Here is a 26,185-nt window from a genome sequence, read left to right as displayed (position 1 = left end):
AAAACATGGTTAGAAGTATTTATGTTTTGATTTGCAGAAAATATCAGCCATGTGTTTTTAAGGCTCTTACAGGCAGGAGAGTCTTGTTTTTAGTACTAAGAGTGTATTAACTTTATTAAGCTCTCACAGCCTCTTTGCAGAATTGCATCATTAGTATAAATGGGTTAGAAAAGGAAGCAGAAAAAAACCCACAGGGTAGCGGCCACTCGACATTCTCCTCTTACGCCGGGTGCTCAACGCGGCATAAGCTGATTTTGCCCAGGCAAAAGGACAAGCAGGTCAGTGGCTGATGCCTGGCATAAAATGGGGTGGGGGTGGGGGGTGGTCCTTGGCAGGACTGTTTGAAAGAAGAAGAGATGGAGGGGGGAACAAGCACAGCAGCTTCAGTTTTCAACACCATCCATTTTGCCTCCTTCCGCTTTGCCATGTTAGGTGTTAGAATTAAGACCAGGCTGCCACATTCCCGAGGCAAAGTACCCCTGCCAACAGCAAGCATGCACAGAGTTCCCAGGAAGGTACCAACAACGAGGAGGGGAGGGGGGGAGAGAGACAGAAAAAGAAATAGAGACCTGGCAGGACAAGAGGAAGGCCGCCCTCTCAAGAGGGAAGACAGACAAGACGGGCAGTTCTCTCTCAATGGCAAGCGTAGTTTGGTTTCCACTCAGGGGCTCATGCATGGGTCTGGTGCAGTGTTAGGACATGGGAGACGTGTGCAAACTTGGCAACAGTCAACATACAAGGCTGTGACTCCAACACAACCAGTTTTCAAAACGGCACGGGACCAGGGCTGTGTGTGTGGGCTGCACGGAAACAAATGCAACACCCAAACTCTGTGAGCTGCCCCAAAGGCCCATTTGCACAAAGCGGTATTTGGCTGCACCAGGTGACTAAAAATGTTCTGCTCTTTCTTGCCATAGGGTTAGGGCATCTCCCCTTCCCCCCCCCCCCCCCGCCCAGGGCCTGAGGCTTCCCCAGGCACAAGGGCTGAAATGTGGCTCTGGAAAGGAGACCAGGGAGACCCCTCGGCTCCAGCCCCACGTCCTGCAGCTTCCCTGCCCTCCTGCACACACAGCCCAGCCTGGGACCAGTCTGCTTAAACCCATCCCAGTGCATTCCCAACAGTTCCATTTCACACAAAGTGTTCAGTGCATACATTTCATGGGGGCGTCTGTAACAGATGTCTGTTAGCACAAGTCACGGAAATATTTTTTTAAAATAAGGTTGCTGGTGTGTTAATTTGGAGTCTACTGTAACAATCTGTTCTACCCTTAAGATTATGGTATTTCACACAGCTTTGTGAAAAGATAAACATGACTGATGGTCCACCGAGTCTCCTCCCCTCAGCTGCCCTTCCTCTCTGGTCGGCTGGCCTGCTCCACCCTCTCCTGACTCTGCTCTCCCCTTCCCTGCTGCCTCCCAGCTGCCCACAAGCATGTGGTTACGTACCTTCAAGGCTGTCTCTGGGCCCCCAGGGGCGACAAGGAGGGAGCCAGGAAGCCACAGCCCTCACCTTTCCTCATGATACCCCTTCAAGGGACAGAAGCCAGGTGGTCCCACAAAGGAAACAAAACAGCCAAGTGCACAACATTCCATGGACCATCCATCCATCCATCCATCCATCCATCTCATGCGCTTTCACTCCTAAAGTCTTTTGACTTGAGTTTTCTTGGGTGGCCCCTGGGTGACCAGACTCTCCTGATTCTAAATCTGTTTTTAAAGGAGGATTTTCCAGAGAGGAACAGACCAGGAATCCTGACCAAGGTCCCTTATTCTCTTGTTCCCCAGTAGCCAGTCCTGTACCCTGACAGGAGGCCTGCAAGCGGGGCTGAAGGCAACACCCCCACCTGCAGAAGCAGGTCCTAGTGGTTCCCTTGTTCCCACTGCCAGCCACCGAGAGGCCTCTCCTGCTCCACCCTGGATTTCTCTAGTCCTGTCTCCACCTAGGAGATGCCAGACTCACAGGGCGCTGAATCGCTTTCCTGGCCAGTCACCCCACCAGCCTGTAGGTGAAGGGAGCATGAAGGCTTTCATTATGACAGAGTTTACAGTAGCAACAGCGTAAAGAGTCCAAACTCACCCCTTTGTCACCTCTTGCTTTAGAGTTGAATTTCACTGTCTTTAAACGAGCTCGTTCCTTCTTCTCAACCCTGCCAGAGAAGCACAAAAAGATTAGTGCATCTGCAGCACCTGCGCTCAATCCCACTGAACCCCATGGCAGAAGCTGGTGTGGGGGCAATCTGGAAAACACATGGGCCTTGGAAGGAGGCCACGGGAGGCATTGGCCGGCTTTAGCCTGAGTGTCAGGGCAAAGGGGCCTAGAGTCAACGGCCTTCTTTGGATAGCTGGAGGGGTCAAGCCACCTGTTGGGGGGAGAGCCCTAGCCCTCCTGCAAAAGGCGGCTGCAGCAGGGAAGCAGCAGCAGGGAATCATTCCTGCAACCTTTGTTGTCTTCTCCAAGTCTCATCAGGGACGGGAAGGCCTTGGTGGCAAGCGCCAAGAGTGGCAGCCTCAGACACCAGGCCAATATAGGCTGGCTGCTGGAGTCAAGGAACACGGCCAGTTCCAACCAAGCAGCGGTGCTCCTGGTGACCTCTGCTCTTCCTGCCAGGGGGTGGTGGGGGTTTCTTCCCAGCGCACACTGCAGCTTTAGAGGAGAGGCTTTGCTCAGGGCAGTGAGAGGGGAGGAAAATGCTGGTTTTGTTTTGTTTTAAACCTGCATGTTAAAGGCTAAGACCCACTTGGCCCTAATGCACGCTAACCTAGAGTGAGTATTTTGGCTGCTGGAGGCCCATGTGAGTTACCGTGGTGGTCCCTGGAGCAAACCAAACATGCCCTCTTGCTGGCAGATACACTGCAAGATATCAGGGGCACAAGCCCAACTGCTGAATTATGCAGCCGCCAGAATGTGGAGCTGGGAGGGGGTGCACCTCTGTGCTACACCTGGGAAGCATTTTAAAACACTTAAACATGTCTGCAATAGGGAATTTGGTTTGGATGCATAGGACAGAAATTAAGAGTCTTCAAGGCCAGAATCACAGGAAATGGTTTCTTGACATCTTATGTCATATTTGTCAACTGTAGGTAGAACTGTTTGATTATAGGGGCCTGACAAGGTAGCTATGGGAGTTGCAGTGAAGAACAATTCCTGCTACTCCCCAGAGGAGGAAGAGGAGTGTGGTGGTGACACAGGACTCCTTACGGGGGGGCAGAGGCAACAGGTTGCCCAGGGAGGTGTGCTGTCTTCCAAGATTCACAACAGAGAAGTTGCCGTGTCTCAAAAGGCCCGCTGACCACAACCCCTTCCTTCTGATTCAGGGAGGTACAAAAAATACTGCCAGATACCGCCTTCGACATCTAGCAAGGCTCTATGAGACTGTGGGCAGAAAGGGGGAGGGTCTTGGGGCACAGGTGGTCTTCTCAACACTCCCTCTTGTTGAAGGTTGTGGCCCAGGAAGAGAGGAAACCCCCAGCAGGAAAGAGAGAGCTACCTGCGCTTGCTGGGGATGACGCCAACCTCGTCCCTCTCGCCATCTGGCATCACCGGCCGTGCCTGCCACCACTCATCATCAGAAGCGTTGATGACATGGAGGATGTCGCCAAATCGGAAATTCAGTCCCTGGCTTGGGAGGCCACTGTCTTTTGTCTTGTCGTAGTCAAAGAGGGCTCTGGAGGGACAAGGGGAGCGCATTTGATGAGTAAGAAAACAAAGGCCCCACTGGCAAGGTGTCATCACTTGCCTCCCTTGGAACTGCCTTGCAGTCAAACTGGGCGGTGGCAGAAGAGGAGCCCAGTCCTTCTCCTCCAGCAGCTCCGCCTTGATGCCGGCTGTGTGTGAGCAAGCAGCGCCCTCTCCCCAGGCACAAGGTCTCTGGTGCTGAGCCCCCTTGTGCTCCTGGCTCTCTCTCTGCTCTGTCGGAAGGGGTCTATGAGTCGCCCAGGAAATAACTTACAATTCTCCTCCTAATGCACTCAAGTGTTTAACAAGCCTCGTGGCTCCTCCTAGACCAACACACTCACTGCAGCATCAGTGCTCATAGACTGGACTGAACTCTAGTCTGTGGCAGCTTATGCCATGATACATTTGCTCAGGACCCTTTGTTATTGCTGCAAAGGACAAACCTGGCTATTCCACCTTAGTCATGAGACCTTGTTGTGGTTTGACATTGCTACTTTTAAGTCTATTAACAGCTGAAAAGATGGAAATCCCAAGAGAGAAGAAACCGTTTATTCAAAAGCCCAAGGAGTTTCTTTTTTTTTTTATATAAATATTTATTAGCATTTCAATAATACACATAGACACACACAAAAAAAGAAAAAATAACAAAAAATACAAAAATTTAGAAAAAGAAAACAATTAAAAACAAGTGAAATTTCAATTGCTTATTTTCATATAACTTCTTTCTTAGACCTCCTCTCCCCTCCCCTTCTTGTATTCCAGTTCAAATTATTAATCCTGCAAATCCTTATTACTTAATTCTCAGCCTTAAACTTAATGATTTTAACATACTGTAATTTTACCTTTCCTCATTCTTCCATTAAATTATTATTGCATTCCTCATTTTCATTTCATTTTAACCATTTTAGACACCAATTTTAACTTATCTAATCTTAAACATCTTATACATCATTTCTTATTCTTTAACATATTTCTTAAAGTCAATATTTCCCTTCCATGGCTTTCCCAACTTCCATACAAATATCAAAACAAATTAAAACAAAGTAATTAATAATTCTGTACCCTTTGGATTACCGAACTCCAACCCCCCTTTCCCGGTTTGGTCCCCAATAAATGTTCATCAATCAATACTGTTTAACCTGGAGATCTCACGTCCGAGGCTCTCAAGTCATCCTCAGTTCCTCTCTGCCGGCCTCTTGGATAGTCCTTTAGGTTAAGCCCCAAGGCTCGAAGGGGCTCTGACCCAGCAAGATCCATGATTTTTTCAGTTGGCCCTCCATATTTAAAATTAATACTAATGAGGTGCTCCACTCTCGAATTTGCAATTTCCAACTCAGTCCAAACTTTCCACCTCAGATTTTTATTCTCCTTTGTTGTCTGCATGCCAGGCCCCAAACTGTAATTCTCCCTTGACATCTGCAAAGTTACCAGTCCACCTTCCTTTTCCTCAAAATCCATAGTCTCATGGCTCTCAAATTCCTCTTGTTGTTGATATGTATAAACTTCCTGCCTCCACTCCCTGTCAGCTTCAACAATGTTGTTTACTGCCAGGGCCAGAGTGTTCGCATTTGTAGTCAAAACATCTGTCTGATCTTGTAACTTTCCCAGGAGAGCCAGTATTTTGTTGAGTTTAGTCTGATTTTTGCTTCTTTCAGCCATTTTTTTAGTGTCTCTCAGTTTAAAAACCAGTCAGTAAGTTAATTTGTAGCTGCTCTCCCTTATTTTGCAGAAATTGCAACAAATATAGCCAGCAGATGCAACAAAGACAAAGTTCCCTTTATCCTTTCCTTTTGACAGCTATTTTGACAGCTGTCAAAATCTTCAATGGTTCCTCAACAGGTTCTCTCGCGGGACGCCCCCGGGTTCTGGGGGGGTGAAACTTTAGCTCCTAACGTTAAGTTTATCCTCCAGTAAAATTTATAGCGTCAAGCCGTGAAGGTTTTTTTTTTTTATAAAAAAAAGAGTTCTCTCGACCTTAAGTTGCAAGCTCTTTGCGTTAGAATATCTACTCAAAGGGGGGGGCGACTTCCTTTTTGACCCTTCCCCGCTCGTTCCCAATTCAAGAAAAATTTGTTTAAGTTCCAAATTCCATATTTACTCACGGGTTCTTGTTTTTAAGTCCAAATGTTCCAAGGAAAAAGTCAGCGCTTCTCCGACAATGGCATGCGGCTTCGCTCCGCAGAAGGAGCAATCGACTCACAGCACCACGCCGTCCCCCGTCCCCGTTCCTGAGCCTTTAAAAAGGCTCCTTCGCGGTTTGGGGGGGCGCAAATGGTGCCCGCCGAGTCACCACGTTCACAGGCATCAGCGCCTGTGATTTTTAAGGGTCCCCGCGTCGCCGGCGCGGACAAGACCCGATCCTGCGGAGCCGATTCCCTCCGGAGCTCGGAGGGAATCCGCCATTAATCGGCAGCGCTAACCCGGAAGTCTCCAAAAGCCCAAGGAGTTTCAGAGAAATTTGTCAAGGCATCATTATGAATTAACATGGTCTAGTCCTCCTCTTGCTGATCAAAACCTCAGTCTTATTACAGATAGGTAGCCGTGTTGGTCTGCCATAGTCAAGACAAAATAAAAGAAAAAAAGAAAAAAGAAAAAATTCCTTCCAGTAGCACCTTAAAGACCAACTAAGTTAGTTCTAGGTATGAGCTTTCGTGTGCATGCACACTTCTTCAGATACCTCAGTCTTATGGACATGAAGCACAGGGTTTAATTTGCACCCTACCAGCACCAGCAGGACAAATAGGCCTGTCCACAAAGATCTGACTTGAGCCTCCTGTCCTTGCCTGGAGACTTTCACCCCGTCACCCATGGAGGGAAGGACACTCAAGACCCAGCAGACCAAACAAAGGAGCCAGCAGTCAAGGCAACTGTTCAGCCACTCTGAGAACCAGGGTGCTGGACTAGATGGGCCAGATTCAGCAGGCTCTTCTGGTGTTCCGGGTGTCAGCATTTTCATTCTCCTGTTGCTGGATATGTGATTGTTACATCACATGTCTGTGTTTATTTTCCAGGCTTGGAAAGTGTACTTTTGTACTTACTTACTTACTTTCTCTCTCTCTCTCTTGGAGAAGATGTGTGAGGACGCCATGGTTGCTTTGTTCAGTATATACTGCTTAACAAATTACTTAGAATGCCACACCTAAGCTCCACATTGTTTCTGCTCTACTCTGCTGATCTTTGGATATGTGTCGCTGGTGCACACCGGGACTGAAGATTTATAGACGTCCTGGGCTGTGCTTCATCAGGAAGACGCCTGGAGAGGTTTGTCTTGGTCCATGGGCTGCGTGTGCCCCCCAGGCGTGTTCCGAACCCAAGTCCCCAGGCAATGAGAGAATGGAGCAGTTGAGCTTACAGAGGTTTCTGGCAGGCAGGTGGCCTCCTGCATCTGCAGCTACTCTGACTGTTCAACAACACCAGCTGCCGACCACCGCCTCTCCTTCTCCCCCCCCCCTCACCCTCTTGCAGTCAGCTGCCCTTTGGACAAGCCTCCCGACTTCAGCATGGAGGCACAGGCTGCCTGCCAGGGCCCCTCCTCAGCAAGCGCTCTGCCCCGGAACCGCTAAGCTGCAAGGCAACTAACCAGCAAGCCCTCCAGTCGGCCAGCTCACCCTCCTCCACCTCCGTCCATCATGGTATCCCTTTGGCCACTGCTAGCTCTCCATAAGCCAGCTTGCCATTCTGGGTGACAGACAAAGGTGCAACCCTGGTCAGCAATTCTGCCCCTTGGGGAGGTCACAGTGCAACACATGCCTGCAGAACCAGAATTCTGGGAGACACTTGCTGCCCTTCTAGGTGCATGCCAGCAAACCATGGCAACTCCCTCTGGGATATTCTTGATCTTGAAAAGTGCATTCAAGCAAGAGAGCCAATTTTCCCAAGACCATTTGATTGCTCCAAGGTGACTGAGCCAACCACAAAGAAAGCGCCAGCAAAGCTGCATCCTGTCTCCGCATCCTCTGAGGAACAAGCCCAGTCACCAAAGAGCAGCTCCTGGGCAAGTCCCACCGGGCACTGGGCGGTCCTCCTGCTGCTGCTGCACCTCCTGCAAATCCAAGCCAACTGGCTCAGAAGGAAACTTACCTGACATAGAGAGACCGTTTCTGGCTTGTCCGCAGGGACCCCGACCCTGAACTGATGCTGCTGCTCATCATCTGCTCTCGCAAGTCGTGTATTTTAGCTTCAAAACGGCTGTATTCTGACAAACAGAAATGAAAAGGGAGACTGCTGCTAGCTCAAAACAAGTCAGCATCTTGGAACCCAACAACAACAACAACAACAACAACAACAACAACAACAACAACAGCTGCTGCTGCTGCTGCTGCTGCTGCTGCTGCTGCTGCTGCTGCTGCAAAGTGTGCTCCCTCCAAAGGCTTCAAGCTCTGCTGTGTTTTCCACAGTCTAGATTTTGTGACAAACGGTGAAGTGTCTCCAGCACTCTTTCTCTCCCTGGCATAAAACCAGAATTTTAACTCTCTGAAAATGTGCACACCACATTTCAATTGAAGTGGCTCAAAACAAAATGGTTTAAACCCACAAACAAAATATTAAAAATAAGCACACACCCAAGTCCCCAGAGCCATGCAGAATTACAATATGGAATTCCAAGACAGGACCCAGCACTGCCCAGAACGGGCAGACTTCAGGCTTGCTGGATCTACTCTGCCCTTTGCCAGAAGAGCCGTCCGCACAAGGCAGGACAACTAGAGCACAAAAGGGCATTTTGAGCCTAGGACTGAACTGAGCACATCACCACAGTCCGTTCTGGCTTGGCTTTATTCATTTCAGTAGCTTAACGTAGCTTGAGAAAGTTGTTTGTTGTTGCTACTGGTTAACCAGCTGGGAGTCAGAAACCCTCCTTGCCGATCAGAGATCTACTGGCAGATCCCAATTACCTTCTGCCGACCACCAGCTCAACAAGCCATCCCTACCCCCCAGGTATGCCTGCAGGGAACATGCCTGGCAAACGTCCGGGGGAGAAAATTCCCCTCTCTGGATACCAACCGCCAGACCACTGTCTGTGGCAACAAGACAACACCAGAAGCACCATGGCTGCTTCTAAGCAAGGAGAATCCTTTGCACAGCGTAGCACCAGGGGTTCTGTGAACACTTCCTGGCCAGCCAGCCAGAGCAAAGAGCCGGCAAAGGGCCCTTGCAGGGGCAATTCTGGTGGATATTTTTTGCAACGACTTGGCTGCCACCTGCAAGAAAACACTCCAGCTGCATCTCCCTCCTTCCTCCCACTCTAATCTGCACTAACTGGATTGCCTTCTCCAGCAAGACCAAGCCCCGACCAGGGGCCCCTGCTAACCCTGGCAGAGCTGCGTTTGCTCATCTGATCTCATGGCGCTCTCTACTCACATGCCTCTCTCCAGCTGATGGGTCCAGCCAAAGAAGCCAAGCACCTTTCACTAAAGCAGGCAGGAAGCAACAGAACTCACGGCAGCTCTGCTTCTCAGTCCTCCTGGGCAGAAGCCACACCTCTGCCGTCTCTGCCTGCTGCCCACGTGACTCGGATTAAAGCCATGCAGAGCAAGGGAAGGGGAGCCCATCAGGACCATCACCTGCTCCGGAAGGTGCAGAGAGGGTTGTGCCAACGGCAGCCTTGGCTATCCTGACTTCCTCCCCCACCCTCCACACAATTGGCTGCAGAGTCCAGATCACGATCCCATCAAAGAGAAACTGGACATCTCTTGAAAGGACACAGTGGTCTCTTTCATACCACGGCCAGAAGGAAAAATCAGCAGTGAAGGTCGTAGGCTTGGATGAAGAAACACAAAGCACCTCTGGGAAAAAGGCAGCCTGGTGCCGGGAGGGGCTTCCATGCCCAACGCACCCAGCCGCCGGCCTGCTGCTTCTGCCCTGTCACTCCACGGCCATTATGGAAATGGCACACATCCAACTTGGGCACATGGCGACAAGCAGCTCCTTCCTTCACCAGCAGTGCCACCTGCTCTGCTGACAGCGGCTGGACTCCCAACAGCACCAGACCAAGGGGCCAGGGCTTGGCAGCCTCCTGCAGGGCGGAGCTTTGGAGATCAGCAAGTGGTGGGAACCTTTCTATGGCACAAGCCTATTTCTCAGGCTCCTGCCGGAAGTGCTATTTGAAAGCAACACTATAAGTAACTTAACTTAGTGCACAGAAAGTTGAATTTTACCTGGGAACTAAACCTTCCCACCTCCAACTGGCACAGATAACCAGAGCAGACGATTGTGATCGGAGAGCTGGTGCTGTGATGTTTTCACTGTAATTATCAGTATGTTCTTAATAGACCTTTTATATTTGTATCAATATATAGTTTTAATTCTATGTTTGATTTCCAATGATAGTTTCATTCTCTCTATGTGTTTTTAGCCGCTCCTATTTTATCTGTAAGCTGCCTTGAGCCCATCAGGGGAAAAAGGCAGGGCATAAATAAATTAATCATTGTCACCATCTAAGCCAGCACAGGGAGGGAAAGGTGGGGGGGGGAGATCCCAGCTCCCCTCACCCACAGGCTTTTTGCTTTTGTTTTGAACAGTCTTTATTATTGTTGCTGTTGTTTAAAAAGTTCTTTATTACAAAACAATTTACATAAAAGAGAAACAAAACAGAAAACACCATAAACAAGCCATAGACACTAACTAACAACATATAATCTAACATTACACGTATAGTGGTACCTCGGGTTAAGAACTTAATTCGTTCTGGAGGTCCGTTCTTAACCTGAAACTGTTCTTAACCTGAGGTACCACTTTAGCTAATGGGGCCTCCCGCCGCCACTGCACAATTTCTGTTCTCATCCTGAAGCAAAATTCTTAACTCGAGGTACTATTTCTGGGTTAGCGGAGTCTGTAACCTGAAGCCTCTGTAACCCAAGGTACCACTGTACCTTAACTTCTGATTCACCTCATTGTACCTCTTACACCTTATTAATCTATATACACTTTCTTGTTTTTTCTGTTACTTATCAAGAGTAATTTTTACTTTTATGGTTTCCTTGTAATTCAAGATTCAATCTAAATCTGTCAGGAGATTTGCATTATCACAGTACTTTTTGAGATATTCTTGGAATATTGTCCAATCTTTACATGTTTTGAACAGTCAACTCTCTGCCCCAGAAGAGAAGATGTTGGGAGCAAAGGTGTTTCTGTCCCTCTTCAAACGTAGCTCAGTGCAGATTCTGGGAGCTCGTGACCAGAGCCTGCAAACTGGCCTTGCAAAGAGGGGGAAGGATTGCTGGAGGAGACTGAAGAGAGTGAAGCCTGTGTCTTTGGGAGCCTGAGGGTGTGGCTGATTGCTCTGCTGGAGCACAAGATCAGATGGGGAGGAGTGACAGCTGAGAGGAAGCCAGCCTGAGGGAGCAGCTAGCAGGCAGCAGCAGGCAGCCTTAACGCATTGCAGATGCTGGGAGCTTGCCAACAGGGATGTTTGCAAGGGTGTTTAATGGGAGAGTTCAAGGGGGAGGCCCAGAGCGCTGTCTCTTGGTGTGCATAGGACCAAGAGACATGGAGGGTGAGGGAGCTGCTGCAGTGACCTGCAACACCTGTGCTATGTTTGTCTTTAAACCAGATCTTGAGCCGGAGGGAGAAAACACAAGACAAACGTCAAAAGGACACCTGACACTGGGGATAAGAGCTTCACTGATGCACAGGAGACTGAGGTGGTGCTCTAGAAACCTGCTAAAGGGCAGGAAGGAAACAGCTGCAGGGAATGTCTCATGGTTTCAGTTGTCTCTACACAAATGCACAGAATATGGGAAACAAGCAAGATGAACGGGAGCTTTTAATACAGGATGGCAAATATGACCTGGTAGGCATTACTGAAACCTGGTGGGATGAGACTCATGACTAGAATGTAGGAATTGAGGGGTATAACCTGTTCAAAAGGAAGACCGAACAGGAAGGGAGGAGGAGCAGCATTATATATAAAGGATGCGTACATTTGAAGAAATCCATGACCTGGAGCATGAAAAACAGATTGAGAGTATATGGGTAAAAATTGTAGAAGAAACAGTGATCTTACTGTCGGTGTCTGCTATAGACCGCCAAGCCAGACTGAAGACTTGGATGGTGCCTTATTAGAGCAGATTAGTATATCTCTTATTTTTGAATGTTTGGTAATCCTGGGGGACTTCAACTTCCCCAATAACTGTTGGGACTCACGACTCTGCCAAGAACGACAAATTCCTCTGTTGTCTCACGGACAATTTTATTTCCCAGAAGGTGGAAGAAGCAACAAGAGGAGTATCTATCTTGGTCCTCACCAATAGGGAGGAACTGATCAACAAAGTGGAAGTACTTGGAAACTTGGGAGAAAGTGATCATGTTCTCCTGGGTTTCAGGATACAGAGGTAAGGGAAAACTCAGTGTACTATAGTCAGACACACACTCTGGACTTTAAGAAGGCCAATTTCAAAAAGCTGAAGGAGCTACTGGGTGAGATCCCAGGGTCAGAAATACTCAAAGAGAAGGGAGTCCAAGAAGGATGTGAGTTTCTAAAAGGAGAAATATTGAAGGCCCAAATGCAGACAATACCAACAAGAAAGAAAAGTGGGGGGCATCTAAGGAAACCAATGTGGTTGCATAAGGAGCTTATGGATGAGCTGTGAGTTAAAAAGGGCATGTATAAGAAGTGGAAGAAAGGGAGTATACATGAGGAGGAGTGTACATGAGTAGCCAACAGTTGCAGGGGGGAAGTCAGGCTGGCGAAACTCTTTAGGCTAGTCATTGGCACAGGAACAGGATTCCGCTGCCGATTCCAGGAGCAGGACACATCCCCTGGCCACTTGCAATGTCGACCTCACCTGCCCTGAGCAACTGGCATTGTTCCAGCACGTGGGGGGGGGGTTGCAGTGTCCTTCTCTGAAACACTAACCCATGGTGGGAAACCAACCAACTCGGGGCTTCATGTGGGCACATTCTGCTCACGTTCAGAGATGTTCTTTCTGCCTGCTGTTGCCAGTACCCTAACCCCCTTCCCCTCCCCCCACGCCTTAATCAACGCAGCTTTCCCCTGCAGGACAGGTGGATTAACTCAGTAATTCACTTGCCTTCTGGACGGTATTGAGCCACTATGGTGACAGCTTGGCCGGCATTCTTCAAGGCAGCAGCTGCTTCTTCGTGAGTTGCAGCTTTGAGGTCTACACCATTTACCTGCAAAACAAATGTAAACACAGAGTATTTAGGAAAGCAAGGAGGGACACTGCGCAGAACGTGAAGGCTGGGATCTTTGAGCAGGGGCAGGATGCTGCAGACCCCAGCACCTTCTGCTGACCTATCCTAGACCCTCAAAATTATGTAAACTGCACAGAGAACTTGGTGGGTGGGTGGCTTATAAATATCACAGATAAATACATAAGTAACAAAAAGCCAGTGTGGTGTAGATTGTAGAGTCCTGGATTCTAGGACTTGGGAGACCAGGCTCAAATCCCCACCTGGCCATGAAGCTCATTGGGTGACCTTTGGCCCATCACTGCCTCTCAGGCTAACCTAGCTCACAGGGTTCTTGTGGGGAATAAATGAGCTCCTTGGATACAATGCAATGAATAAATAAATAAAGCAAGACCTTCCAAGGGACAACCTGTGGACTGAGATGTTGGTGAGACCCAGAACTGTCCCCCTGGTGGTTCCAAGAAGCACACTGCCCCACACTCAGTGCCCCACATGGGCTGGCTACATGCTGCCCACCTTCCTCAAGGGTCAAAAAAACAAGCAGAGTCAGAAAAAGGGAGAGTCCTGCTCTTCCCCTTTCAGTCATCTTACGGAAATTATACGGTCTCCTTTCCTGAGCTCGCCACTTAGATCTGCAGGTCCCCCTGCAAGGATGAAGGAGACAAAGATGCCTTCGCCGTCTTCTCCTCCCACTATGTTGAAGCCAAGCCCTGTGGATCCTCGATGGAGCACCAGCTTCCGTGGCTCCCTGAAAGATGGAGAGAATTCCCGCCATTAGCCTGCCAATATTAGGGCTAGAACTGGGTTGCCTCATCCACTCTGGGCGGCTTCCAACACATATAAAAACATAATAAAGAAAAGAATAAAGAATAAAGAAACTGCCAGTCATGAAACTGCGAGGCTGGTCAGAGTCAGAAGCCAAGGCTGTCTTGGCCAGACAAGGCCTATGAGGAATACGATTACCCTTCCTTCTTCCACCTGCCTGATCCGCCTCCACCAGGTGGACTAGCTCCCTGAGCCTGGTGAAGCCTTGTAAGCAAAGAGTAGGGTGTTGAATGGTCACTTTAAACTGTGAAGGTTCGTTATTGTTTCACAAGTTGTGTATGTCTTTAAGAGCCAGGGCAAATAACAAGACCCAGACTTACAGCTGTGAAACATAGCAGGTGCTGCTGAGTTGTGTTAATCAAGCTGTGTCAGCAACTGGGTATAGTATATAAGGAGCAGCACCTAGCTGTCCCATTACCCTGGGGAATGGGTTGGTAGTTGGGTCATGTTTGCTGTTATCTTTAGTGTAAAAGGAGTTTTTGTTATTGTTATTAAAACCTTGTTTAAGTACTTTTTGAATCCCTTTTTAATGCATGGTCTCCCCAGCAAGCTCTCTGAAGCTACTAAACTGCAAATAGCCAACATAGGGTTCCCACAACTTCCACCATAGAGGTTCAATATGCTGATGACAACATAGTGTGTGTGCACTTTGGTTTTTGGTATACTGAGCGATAGGCCAAGTTTCCTGTAAGCTGCTGTGAATACATTTAGGATGGCCTACCGCTCAATATCCCCAAAACCAAAGTGAAACACCAACAAGCACAAAACAACCCATCCACAGTGCCACAAATCCAACTTAATGATGTAACGTTTCTTCTCCTGCCTAGGCAGTTATATTTCCACACATTGATGCCGAAATCCAGCATCGCCTGAGCTCTGCAAGTGCAGCTTTCTCCCAATTGAAGCACAGAGTGTTTGAGGACCAGGACATTTGCAGGGAAACCTAAATGCTCATTTACAAAGCTATTCTACTACCAACTTTACTACATGCTTGTGAAACATGGACCACTTATAAACACCATCTCCAACTCCTCAAAAGATTCGATCAATGGTGTCTCTGAAAAATTTTACATATCACTTGGGAAGACAGGTGAACTAATGTCAGTGTAGTGGAAGGAGCAAAGATCACCCATGTCAAAGCAATGATTCTTCAGCATCAACTTCATTGGACTGGTTGTGTTGAACCATCGGTGAGTTGTTCCAGGAGCTCTGCTAGAACCAGCTGAATACTCAAAATAAACTCACAATTGGTGGCAGCTGTAACACTAAGCTTTCATGCAACACACTTGGGAAGCAGGTTAATTGACCAGCTCAAGGAAGGGAGTTGTCGTCATCCATGGGAATGGGATACTAGGCTCCAGGCCTAATTAGAGCAATATCAGCCACCTGTGGGGAACCTTGGCTGTGGTGAAGATCATGGCCACCTGTGGGCTGCTCTACTGTATCAAGTACATTTGCTCCAGTGCCTGGGGGCAGACAAGCCATCTTCTTCCTGGGGAGTCCGCCCCACAGAGTCCTGGAAACAGGGGCAAGGAGGGAGCCTTCAGAGCTTTCGTGGTGATTTTTTTTTCCTTTTAATAATAATAATAATAATAATAATAATAATAATAATAATAATTTATACCCCGCCCATCTGGCTGGGTTTCCCCAGCCACTCTGGCCAGCTTCCAACAAAATATTAAAATACAATAGTCCTTCAGATATTAAAAGCTTCCCTAAACAGGGCTGCCTTCAGATGTCTCCTAAAAGTCTGGTAGTTGTTTTTTCCTTTGACATCTGGTGGGAGGGTGTTCCACAGGGCGGGCGCCACTACCAAGAAGGCCCTGATCTGTAATAAACCACCAATCAACCTGGTAGTGTGGGAAGCCTTCTTTGGGAATCAGAGTTTCTGGATCCCTGTGAGCCCACCTATGGCTCTGCGGGATAGAACAACTGGTCATGTTTTTCGGATGCCTGATTATCATCTTCCAAAGCAACTACTCTATTCCCCACTTAAGAATGAAAAATTAAATACCAGTGGACAACAAAAGATGTTTAAAGACGCTGTCAGAGCTGCCTCCAGGTCCCAGCTCACAGAGGACCAACGCTAGGCTGTAGTTATGTACAAAAGTCTTTATTGAGGTTCAGTTTCCATTTTAAAGCCGCAGCGCGCAGCTCTACGTCTCAACCCTAGACCGGCGAAGTCCCGTCTGAGTCTCCGCCCCTTCCACACCAGTTTAACACTCTCGCTTTGCTCCACCTCTTCCTAAGTTCCTTTCTCCTCTGGGCCCTCCTGCCCGCTAGGGTTTCATCCTTTCTGGACTCCTCTGACGCTGACCCTGATGATTCTTCCCCCTCCCTCCGGCGGGCTTTAGGACCTGGTTCCCTATCCGGGCTACCTTCTGTGCCACTCGCCTGTACATTTGAACTTGGCGCGCGCGCCCAGCCTGCAACTTTCCTCTTGACCGTTCCCTCGCTCTCCGATGGAGGCGTGGCCAACCCTGACTCATCTTCTCTCGCTGGTGGTGCATATGTGGGCTCTGATACCTGGGACTCCTCCCCCCCACTACGCTCTGGTGGGGAAGCTGGTCCTGATTTCCAACTGCTGCTCTGGGAGCCCCCGCTGGCCCCTTGCTTCTGGGGTGTCCCCCTTGGGTCCCCCCTTGCCCTGCCCATCGGCGCCCCCTTCTGTGAATCTTCCGATTCGCTGGAGAGGCTCACGGAATCTCTCGGGCTGCTGTCATCCTCTCCTACGCTGCCCTCGGATTGCTCCCCCTCGCTCTCCATCTCCTCTCCTCCCTGCGCTCCCGCTGAGTCCCTGACAGACGCTCTCAAGGCAAATCTAAAAAAAAGTAGTATAAACACTGACAACTGGGAATCACTGGCCTGCGAGTGCTCCAACTGGAGAGCAGCCTTTACCAAAGGTGTCATAAAGGCGTCATGGACTTTGAAGAAGCACAAACTCAGGATGAAATGGAGATACGTGCTAAGAGGAAGGAATGTTTGGCAAACCTTTGCCATGATCAACTCCTGCCTGGAAACCTATGTCCCCACTGTGGCAGGACGTGTGGGTCCAGAAGAGGAAGAGGAAGTGCAGGAGCCTTGAGGGACATTCTGCAAGGGACGACCCAGCAGCTCCCTACCTGGTGATCTCATCATCTCCGAGCATCCCTTTGGGGATAGGGGAGTATCTCCCTGGCGACGCTGGTGGAAGGGTCTGCCCCAAGTAGGTTGATGGGCTGATGTGGTTGTCAGCAGGCTGAGAATAAGCTGGGAAGGAGAGAAATGTAGATGGTGAACTCTGTGCAAGTCTCATATGTGGGAACTTAACTTATTGGCACATCAGAAAAAACTGTGCAAACCATTTGCGCTGAAGCCAAATCTTTTGCTTTCAACTCTGCCAGTGCCTCCTTCCCCCACAAGCTGCTTCCTAATGTCTGGGCCAAGCCGCCTCCTGCGGAGAGAGGGAAACTGACCTCCCCAACAGCTGGCCGGGGGGAGGGCTTCTTTGGATGGCTAAAGTTGTGCACAGGATCCAGCATTCCTTCAGCTGGACCACAGCTTCCTTGGAAATGCCTGCTGAGTTTTAAGTTATAGCATGCCTCAGTGTGTGCCTCCAGATGCATCTATCTTAATTTCAAGGAGACGGCAGCCTGGGATGCTGCCCCTGGGTGGGGCCTGGGATCCTCCTGCATGGAAAGCTACAGCCCTCCTGGCCCCATCCTAAGAAAAACAACTCTCTGCACAGATACAAGGAACTTGGGAGTTGTATCCAATTAAGTCCTTCCTACTTAGAGTAGGCCCATTGAAAATAATAGCCCTAAGTTAGTCATAGCCACTGTTTCAACAGATTGAAGCCTTGTTTTCTCTTAAAAACTAATGAGATGAACACATTTTCCCATATACAGGCCACCTTGAGATTTTGTAATAATTAAGTTACTATTTCTTGAAAATTATTGCTTACGTCATCTTTTACATAACCGAAAAAAGGAAACGGACCAACAGGCATAGAATCTGAAAATCTCCTTTTACAAGCACACGGTACAAGGTATGAATGGCTCCATCAAAGGAAGGAGCCAAAGTGCAGTAATCGCCGGTTGCCAGAGAACAACTCACCGTTGGTGATGTCTGGCGGGGCGTAGCTGTCGTTCATGAACATGCTGGTGGGTTTTGCCACTTTCAGGTAAACAAAGTCGGAGGTGTTTTTTAAGGCAGTCACTGCTTCTTCATGTGTCACTTCCTCTAAGCAAACACTGTTGACCTAGAGAGGGGGGGGGGAGACCAAATGAACTCATCCCTAAGAAGTCTCTGGCCCCACACGTACAACAGTAAGGAAGGAGCCTGGACTTTGCTCAGAATTCAACCTCCTTGTGTCTAGAAGGGCCTCAGCTGTCCACTCCGACTGGAAACAGCTTTCACTGGCCTCAACTGACATGGTCTTTTAAAAAAAAGCCAATTTGGGACGTCCAGGAGCAGTGCGTTCTAGGGTGGTCCTCTGTTCCAACAAGTCCCCACTCTTGATGACTGTTGGATGAGGGACCCTTCCTCCAAAGGTGCTCTCAGAGGAAGACAGGGCATTTATTTTGCAGGACCTTGTGCAGGTGGAGTCCCGTGGGGTGCCCCCTCACAAAATCCTCCTGAAATGGTTACCCACTAACAGTTTCTCAGACTTCCTTCCTGCGGAAGTGAGTTCTGGCACTGGGATCCGCCCTGTTTCTTCTGCTGTGAAGACAGGCACAAGAGGTTCGCTCCTTATCCTCCTCTGACTTGCTTGCCATTCAACTTTAATAATTATACTACAATCTATGGCCTTTTAAACTAGGGTGGGGTATTGTTTTCTTTTGTTATTATGATGCTATTTTTCTGTTATTATATTGCACAGTGCCCTGTGATCTTCAGATGAATGGTGGTATAGAAATTTAATACCAACCATCCTAATCTGAGGGTCCAACTGCCGCCCCAACAGTATCCTGCCACTAACACCTTTAAAGGGCTTCTGGTTGGTCTTAATGCTTTTAGCAATGTGCTCCTTAAATTCTTTTTTTTTAAGCACCTTACTGTCCACTTGCACTTTTTTGGCAAAAGCTTGTGTTCCTTCTTGTTGCAGGATGTGCCTACAAAGTCCAGCAGGGAGCTCAACGTGAGCCCCCAATTCTCTTCTCTGCCCACTGCCTGCAGGAAACCACCATCGGGTGGAATCCTGCTTCTAAGCTGCCTGGTTGACCACAGCAGGATGCTGGCCCAGATGGCTCTCCTTTGGCCTGATCTAGCACAGAGCAGCTCTGCTCTTGTTCTCACTGTACTTTTTCATACAATGGGGGCAGCTTTATTTTATTGGCTGAAGGGCTTCCTTTGGGGTTTGGCTTCATTTTCATGATTCCTTATCAAGAGCGGTGTTCTTAGCTGTCTTTAACTATGCTGCTATATTATGTAATCCTAATCTCTTAAATCTCCTGTCATTTAATTATCAGGACTGCTTCCATTTCCACATTTCCTCTCAGTTATGATGCTCAAAACCATAATCCAAAACAAAGTCCCTTGTTTACAAGCCCAGTTCCAGGCCAGGCCCTGGACAGCCTGATTAAATGGCACTGGCTGGATTCTCCCAGGAATGGCTGAGAGCAGCCCAAGGGGCCAGCACATGAGCCCTAGTGCACAGACCTCGGGGTTTTCTATCGTCAAACATATCTTGTTTTCAGTTCTCTACTGCTGTCTTTGTACATTAGAGCCTCTTCTGTGGACTGACAGTGGCCTCTTAAGGACTGTCCAGCCCTCCCATGTTTGACTTCCCATATTACAGTGCCATTTAGAGGATTTTCTTAGCTGTGCAAGGTGTTCTGAGTCCAGGGCTCGTTTCCCAGCAAAGAAAACTGGATACATCTGGCTCTGATAAGCCAGAGGCAGTCAAGTGAGCTTTGCAGTCTTCTCCATGATAAACCGCTGACCTGCCAAGATGCAGCAGGCAACACTGCAGAGGCTCAGGGAGACCCCCAAGGCTGCTTTGTAGCTTAGAAATGACTCATTGGCTCCCAACAAAGAGTCCTGCATGAAAGGAGGGCAACCCCTGGCTTTGAGGACAGCCTCTGTGGAGCTGTGCCAAAAACAGAGGGATACTGCAACTTCAACTCACAGCCAGCAGTTTGTCTCCAATCTGGAGCTTGCCATCCTTGTGTGCTGCACCTCCTTCGATGATCTTGGTGACATAGATGCTGTTGTCTCCAGGAATGTGCTGGTTTCCAACACCCCCAGCGATGCTAAACCCAAGACCTGCTTCAAGAGAGCAAAGACCGGCATCGGCACAACTTCCGCAGACTGTCTGCAACTCTACAACCAGCTTGCATGTCAAAGTATCTGACCACAGTACAGAGGAATGGTCGAATGGTAGAGCTGGAAGGGACCCCCTGCAATGCAGGAATCTTGGCTAAAGCACTCATGACAGGGGGCCATTCAACTTCTGCTTAGAAACCTCCAAGGAAGGAGAATCCCCAGTCCACTGTTGAGCCGGGGACTCTGGAGCAGGGAATGGTCTGGTGAGAATCAGGCAAGGGCAGGGACACCCCCACCCCCCAGTCCATGTGCTGGAAGGCTCACAGTCATCCACCAGTGGTATCTTGGGGGTGAAGGCTGCCCACAGGAAGGCATGGGCTCTCTTCCAGCTTCCACAGGAGCGGCTGCAATTTCCAACCAAAACCACGGGCTGCTGTGTGCAGTCCAAATGCTCCGGCCTTTGAGAACTGCAGGCAGGCTAACCACCACAAAGAGGAGCTGCAGCCACCCCCATCCCATCCCTAAACTAAGCATGGCTTGCTCCCTTCCGCCACAAACCTTTGGGGCCTTTCACAAGCTTGATCTCCATGATTTTTTCCGTTACTTGCTTTCTTCTCTTGACATGCAGCCGGACTACGGAGCCTGCCTCCTTCAAGGCTTCTACAGCTTTGCTATGTGTCACATCACGGACGTCCACCTCGTTGACATGCAAAATGCAGTCGTTCACCCTGCAGGTGGAGAGCAAAGATGGCCCTGAATGGCATCCAGGTGTACACACACACACACACACACACACACACACACACACGTGCTTTTGTCCTCTCTGAATGCTAAATCCATGGGCTCATTGAATGGAACTCAATGATGGAAGATGGAAGGTAAGACGAAAGTACTTCTTACACAGCACACACACACACAAACTAAGATTCAGTGCCATAAGATGGTCACCAACATGGATGGCTTCAAAAGAGGAAGAGACAAATTCATGAAGGAGAGGGTTATCAATGGTTATCCTCTTTCTCCACCGTCAGAGGCATTAATGCTTCCAAAAACCAGTTCCTGGAAACCACAAGCAGAGAGGAGCTGTTGCTGCACTCAGGTCTTGCTTGTGGGCTGCCCATAATGGGCACCTGGATGGCCACTGGTAACAAGATGCTGGGCTAGAAGGGCGCCCTTTGGTCTCGGAAGGCCTCCAGTGCCACTGGCCTAGAGCCCCCCCCCCTTTGGGCCTGCTGTCTGCAGCTGATGGGAACACCTGGAGGGGCACAGGTTCCCCAGTTCTGCCTTATGGCCAACCCTGGAGAGACGGCTAATGCTGAAGGCTGCAGGCTGCTGCAAGCATCCTCCTAAGAGCCAGGAATCAGGACTGGATGAATCCCACACCAGCTCAGCTTGCTCTCTGCAGGAACAGCAGCCATGCTGCCTCTTTCCCCAGACATTAGATGGAGCCAAAGCCTGGAACACAGAAGGAACTGACGTACCGCAATCTTCCATCTTGCGCAGCAGCTCCTCCTGGGATGATCTTTGTAATGAAGATACTCGAGTCGTCCCCAATGTGGGGGTTGTCCGTACCTCCTGCAATGCTGAAGCCAAGTCCTGAATTGCCCTGGGGGAAGACAACCGAAGCACCTGTGATCGACCAAGAGGGACACCAACTTCAAAGTATACTTTTGGATGAGCAAAGAGGGGTTGTCAGCGTGTGGAAGGAAGCAGGAAATGCTGTATGGTGCCAACATTTCCATTTGACGGGGAAAACTGTCAGCTCCACAGGAAAATTAACAGTAAAAGGAATGAATTTAAACTTATTTCATTATGATTGTTGAAACAGCACATGAAGGTCTTGGCACTAGCGAACTCTCCCCCCATCACCTTCCTGATGCTTGATGATAGCCCAGGAATCTGTCTGGCAGAAAAGCTTGCAGCTGGAACTTTCCATCTCGTACATTTGCCACAAGGATCAGTACCTGGCTTATAGCCCCCACCCAATGCAATGGCAGCTGGACTTTGAGCAAGAATTTGAGCTGTGGCCCTTCCAACAGGCTCTACTCCAGGAGCCACGTGTGTGAGGAACGGCAGCTCCAAAAAGCCACGGCAGCAGCAGGATGGGTGCCATGAGGCCAGGCAGACCTGCCTCTCCTGCCTGCTTTGGCCAGAGCATCATGAACCACGCCAGGCAACAGAGCTCCTCTGGCAAATGGGCATTAAGAAGCCATAAGAGCAGGGCAGCAGCCAAGAGAGGGAAGCAGAAGCAACCCCTCCCAAAGAGAGAGAAAAAACAAACCCCTTGGGAAATCAAAGGTTGTAGGAGCTCCTCCTTACCCTTTCCAGTGTAATTTCTTCATATTCAAAATCTGCATCTGTGCCATTGACCTACATGAAGACAAAAGCATGGAATGTTTGTGGATTCTTCAGAGGAAGCGTGTGCAGCATGGCCCCGGCTGATGGCTGCTGACACCATGTTTGATGGTTCACTCTGCCTGGCGCAACTGCTGCGGGGACCATGCAAGGGGAGGAGAGATTGCAAAAATATTAAGAACTCCCGTTTCCTGCTGGTGTGTGCATGCACACTAGAGACAGAAATAAATACAAGAAGCCCCCCCCCCCCCATTCCAGAAAGAGAACATTTTGTTGCTCAAGGAACAGAAAAACACAGCAGAGCAACAGGTGCTGACAGACCCAGGGACTGACTGGCTAACTTGGAAAATACCAAATAGTTTGCCATCTGACTTGGCCACCTTCTTCAGAGACTGACTCTTCCTAACACTCCCTTTGGGTAGATGAGGAAAGGAAGCACTCGCCTGCTTAAGATGAGTGGTGCGGGTTTTCTGGGGAAATGTGATTGGATAAACTGTGAAGAAAACTTTCTGCTGCCTAAATTTGACTTACTGTGTTTCTTTGACATATTTAATAAACAAAACTTGAAAAGTTTGCCATGCTAGTTCTATGTGCTACCGAAATATCTGGATAGTTTGTGTTTTAGCAATAGCTGCAAAGTAGCTGAGGACTTCAATAAAAGTGCTGTTGAAATGGAATTCAAACAAATCCAAAGTTTTACACAATTGGGTTCCTTCATTACAAATCTTTAGGCACCAGGCAAAAACTTCCCTCTTCTCCCAGGCCTTGGGCTGATTCAATACTCTATGGCCTTATAAAGTGGGAGGGGTGGTTTTTGCTTGTTATTATGGTGTGTAGTTTTGTGTTTTTATACTGTAAACTGCCCTGTGATCCTCTGATGGCTTATCAATCTCCTTGTTCTGGAGGTAAAACCAATGCAAAAGAGATCCATTTGAAGGCGCAATCCTGAGTTCCTTGGAGAAAGGGTGGCATGACTAGATTAAATCAAAATCTTCACACAGCCCTCAGCAGCTAGTCCTGGGCATCCCTGCAGCTTGTTCAAAATGCAACTGCTCAGACCTTTAGGTGCCTAAACAGCTGCTTGTAGGACCACTCCTGTTCAAGTCACCAATCAAGCAAGATGCCACGTTTTGCTCCTTCCCGCTGGAAGCAGACTCTGCGTTCAACATGTGATCCTGCTTCCAGGGCAAGAGGCTGCCAGCCCAAAGTCATTAACATGTGGAACCTGATCTCCTCCAGGCTGGCTCCAGACAAAGCAAAGGCTCTCAAAGGAGTCCTTGGTGTTGCATTACTCCGCTGGCGAGGGCGACAGGTCGGGAACAAACAGCCCTCCGCCGAAGGTGCTGCTGCTGTGCTTCTGCACTATCTGAACACAGGAAGCAGAAAGAGCTGGCCAGAAAATGGGTCAGGTGACTGAGGGGTGGGGAGGCCACTTTTAAGCGCACCTGAGGCTTCTGGAGTGTGGCAGCTGCAAAGACCGCTGTGCATTGCACTGGGGTCTGGCCCTGCCGGCAAAGGAGGGCTGGAAATGGCCCTGTGCCAAAACAGAGAACACCTCCGTCATGTGAGAAGCCACCCTGGGACTTGTGAGGAACGATTCTCCTCCACTGTCTCAAGGTGAGCGTAAGAATGGAAGAGAGTGGGGTCATCCAGGGATTTGGAATGTGCCATTATCAACGTGCAGATGGCACGTAACTCTGCTTCTCATTCACACAGGCATCAACAGGCCCCACATTCATCACCTGAGGCCCTTCTTTGTGTGCCTCCTTTGAGTGGTGGATGGCAGCATGGGATCAGGCCTTCTCAGTGGTGGCTCCCCAACTGTGGGATGCTTTCCCTAGACAGATGCGCCTTTAGGCACAGTGAAGATGTGCTTCTTTACCCCGGGCTCATCTTTCAGATGAGTGGAATGGGAGCTGTGCTATGTTATTGCAGGATGGGCACTTTATTAAAAAAATATTAATTATTTGAAATCGTTTGGTGTGTTTTACATTTGGTATGCTTTTTTTAAAAAAACCTGTAAGTCACTTTGAGACATTTTTTCCTGTGGTAAGCAATTACTTTTATTTTATTTTTAAATAGTTATTAGCCAGCATGTCTTGCTTGTGAGTTTCCAAAGACATCTGTCCAGCTACTGTTGCCAACAGAATGTTGGTCTAGGGCAGGTGTGGGGAACTGTCCTCTCCCGGTGTTGCTAAACTACAACTCCCATCATGCCTGGCAATTGGCTATGCTTGCTAAGCCAATGGTAGTTGTAAGTTCAGCAACCTCTCAAAAGCTCCCCAATTCTAATCTAGTGTAAACTTTGGGTTGAACCAGCAAGACACTTTGTATGCTGCCTTTCAGCCTGGAGTTCCATTTGGCTTCCACCCACAAAACTCCGTTGCAGAGCCCCCTTCCCCTTACACCCCGGTCTGGGCATCTATCTCAGCTGAGGTAGGAGCTGATGGCAGATGCCACCCCATCATGGGGCAACCAATGCCCAGTGCTAGCTCTGCATTGCAGATGCCTCAAACCTATCAAGTGTAACATGGCAAGAGATTTTCTCTCTTTCCCCACCAGAAAGAGCTTTCTTATTTCCCTGCAGATAGATAGATAGATAGATAGCCCAGGTGATATGGGAAGCTAAAGCATAACTGCCTAAATGTGGATTCACCACTTTTTTAAATAAAAAAAATTAGAAACAGCACAGAGCATATGTTTTCACTGAGCTTCATTGGAAAGACATACAAGGCAATTAAATATCAATAGACACTTACGTAGGTTGGGGTCTCCGAAGTTTCGGTGTTCACCACCACTGGAGGAGGGTTTGCCTTAGGATTAAAAAGATAGCGGCCGTGCATGAGAAGGAATGCCCAAAGGGAAGCCACAGAGCCTTGTTTCTTTCTGGGCAGATGACTGCCGCTCCAGCCTTGGGTTGCCCACTCTGCAGTGCAACAGGGTCAAGCTGCTTGCTCCTGACAGCAAATACCAGGGAACACCCAGAGGAAGAGGCCAGTTGCAGCTGAAAGAGCAAAATGGATCCCTACCAAAGCGGTTAATAAACTGCAGCCCATTTTGAAGCCAGAGTGCAACAGGCATGCTTTGCTGACGCAATCCCATAAACCTCCCCAACCCATATATTTCTCTGCTCTTGTGAGAAGACAAATGTTATGTGCTAGAGCAAGAGCTGGGCGTCCCTTACTGCCTGCTTGCACTCCCCAACCCACCTTTTAGTTCTCTTCATTTGGAGATGACTTCTTCTTTGGCTCTCCTCAAAAACTACTAATGTTAGACTGTAAGCTCCTTGGGACAGGGACCTGTCATCTTATTCACTATAAAGCACCAGGACACTGGTGGTGCCATACAATAAACATTAACAATTATTTTTCCAAGCTGTTCACCTTCACATTCCAGAACAGGAAGCAGTTCCTTATGCAACTGCTCCAGACCAGCAACTCAGAGAGTGCTTTGCTGAGCCAAATATAAGGAGGCATCTTTTATGTATGTGGAGAATGACTCAGCTGAGAAAAGAATTAGCCTGGATTAGCCAGCCTACCCATCTGCCTTTTACAGCAAGGCGCGCCGTGAGTGCCAAGGCCCACTTCCCCTCCTCTCAGTCGGACCATGAAGTCAGCGGGCATCTTCCTAGAAGAGCCTGGCCTCTGAGCAGATTCAGCAGTGGGAGCAGGTCTCCCAGCACCACTGTGCAGCAGGAGTCCTGAGAGGTCAACAGGCCAGCGTCTTCATGGCAGGGGCCACAGCAGTTGAGCCAGGCTCCTGGGCAGTGGCTCTCCTGCCTGGCCTGGGGCCTTCTGCAGGAAAAGCCTTCCCCTGCCACTGAGATGCACATGCAGCCAACCCAAGGAGGCAATGCAACCACTCCATTCTGCAGCATGCCCAAAGGGGAAGAAAAAGCTACGCTGAGTTCCAAGGACCCCCAGGACCAAACGG

The 26,185-nt window shown here is 49.0% G+C and overlaps 1 protein-coding gene across 14 annotated transcripts in view; it reads right to left on the bottom strand.

Annotated features, from left to right (window-relative positions):
• The window catches only part of DLG1 (discs large MAGUK scaffold protein 1), an 89,567-nt gene that overhangs the window by 13,423 nt on the left and 49,959 nt on the right, over positions 1–26,185 (bottom strand). For 8 of the 14 annotated variants that reach the window (XM_079977773.1, XM_079977774.1, XM_079977775.1 and 5 more), the window contains 12 exons: positions 25,012–25,065; positions 22,217–22,267; positions 21,379–21,503; positions 20,456–20,625; positions 19,761–19,897; positions 17,747–17,891; positions 16,774–16,900; positions 13,418–13,574; positions 12,706–12,808; positions 7,757–7,871; positions 3,489–3,665; positions 2,078–2,147 (listed from right to left, as the gene is read on the bottom strand). In XM_079977773.1, coding sequence (XP_079833899.1) covers positions 2,078–2,147; positions 3,489–3,665; positions 7,757–7,871; positions 12,706–12,808; positions 13,418–13,574; positions 16,774–16,900; positions 17,747–17,891; positions 19,761–19,897; positions 20,456–20,625; positions 21,379–21,503; positions 22,217–22,267; positions 25,012–25,065 — 1,431 coding nt within the window. Of the gene's footprint in view, positions 1–2,077; positions 2,148–3,488; positions 3,666–7,756; positions 7,872–12,705; positions 12,809–13,417; positions 13,575–16,773; positions 16,901–17,746; positions 17,892–19,760; positions 19,901–20,455; positions 20,626–21,378; positions 21,504–22,216; positions 22,268–25,011; positions 25,066–26,185 lie in introns of all 14 variants that reach the window. The other 6 variants (XM_079977772.1, XM_079977771.1, XM_079977778.1 and 3 more) reach the window with 1 other exon arrangement.

This window comes from Podarcis cretensis (assembly GCF_951804945.1).
Source record: "Podarcis cretensis genome assembly, chromosome: 5".
Classification (NCBI taxonomy): domain Eukaryota; kingdom Metazoa; phylum Chordata; class Lepidosauria; order Squamata; family Lacertidae; genus Podarcis; species Podarcis cretensis.
Note: the sequence above shows the minus strand (reverse complement) of the source record. Positions and strands in the feature narration are given on the sequence as shown.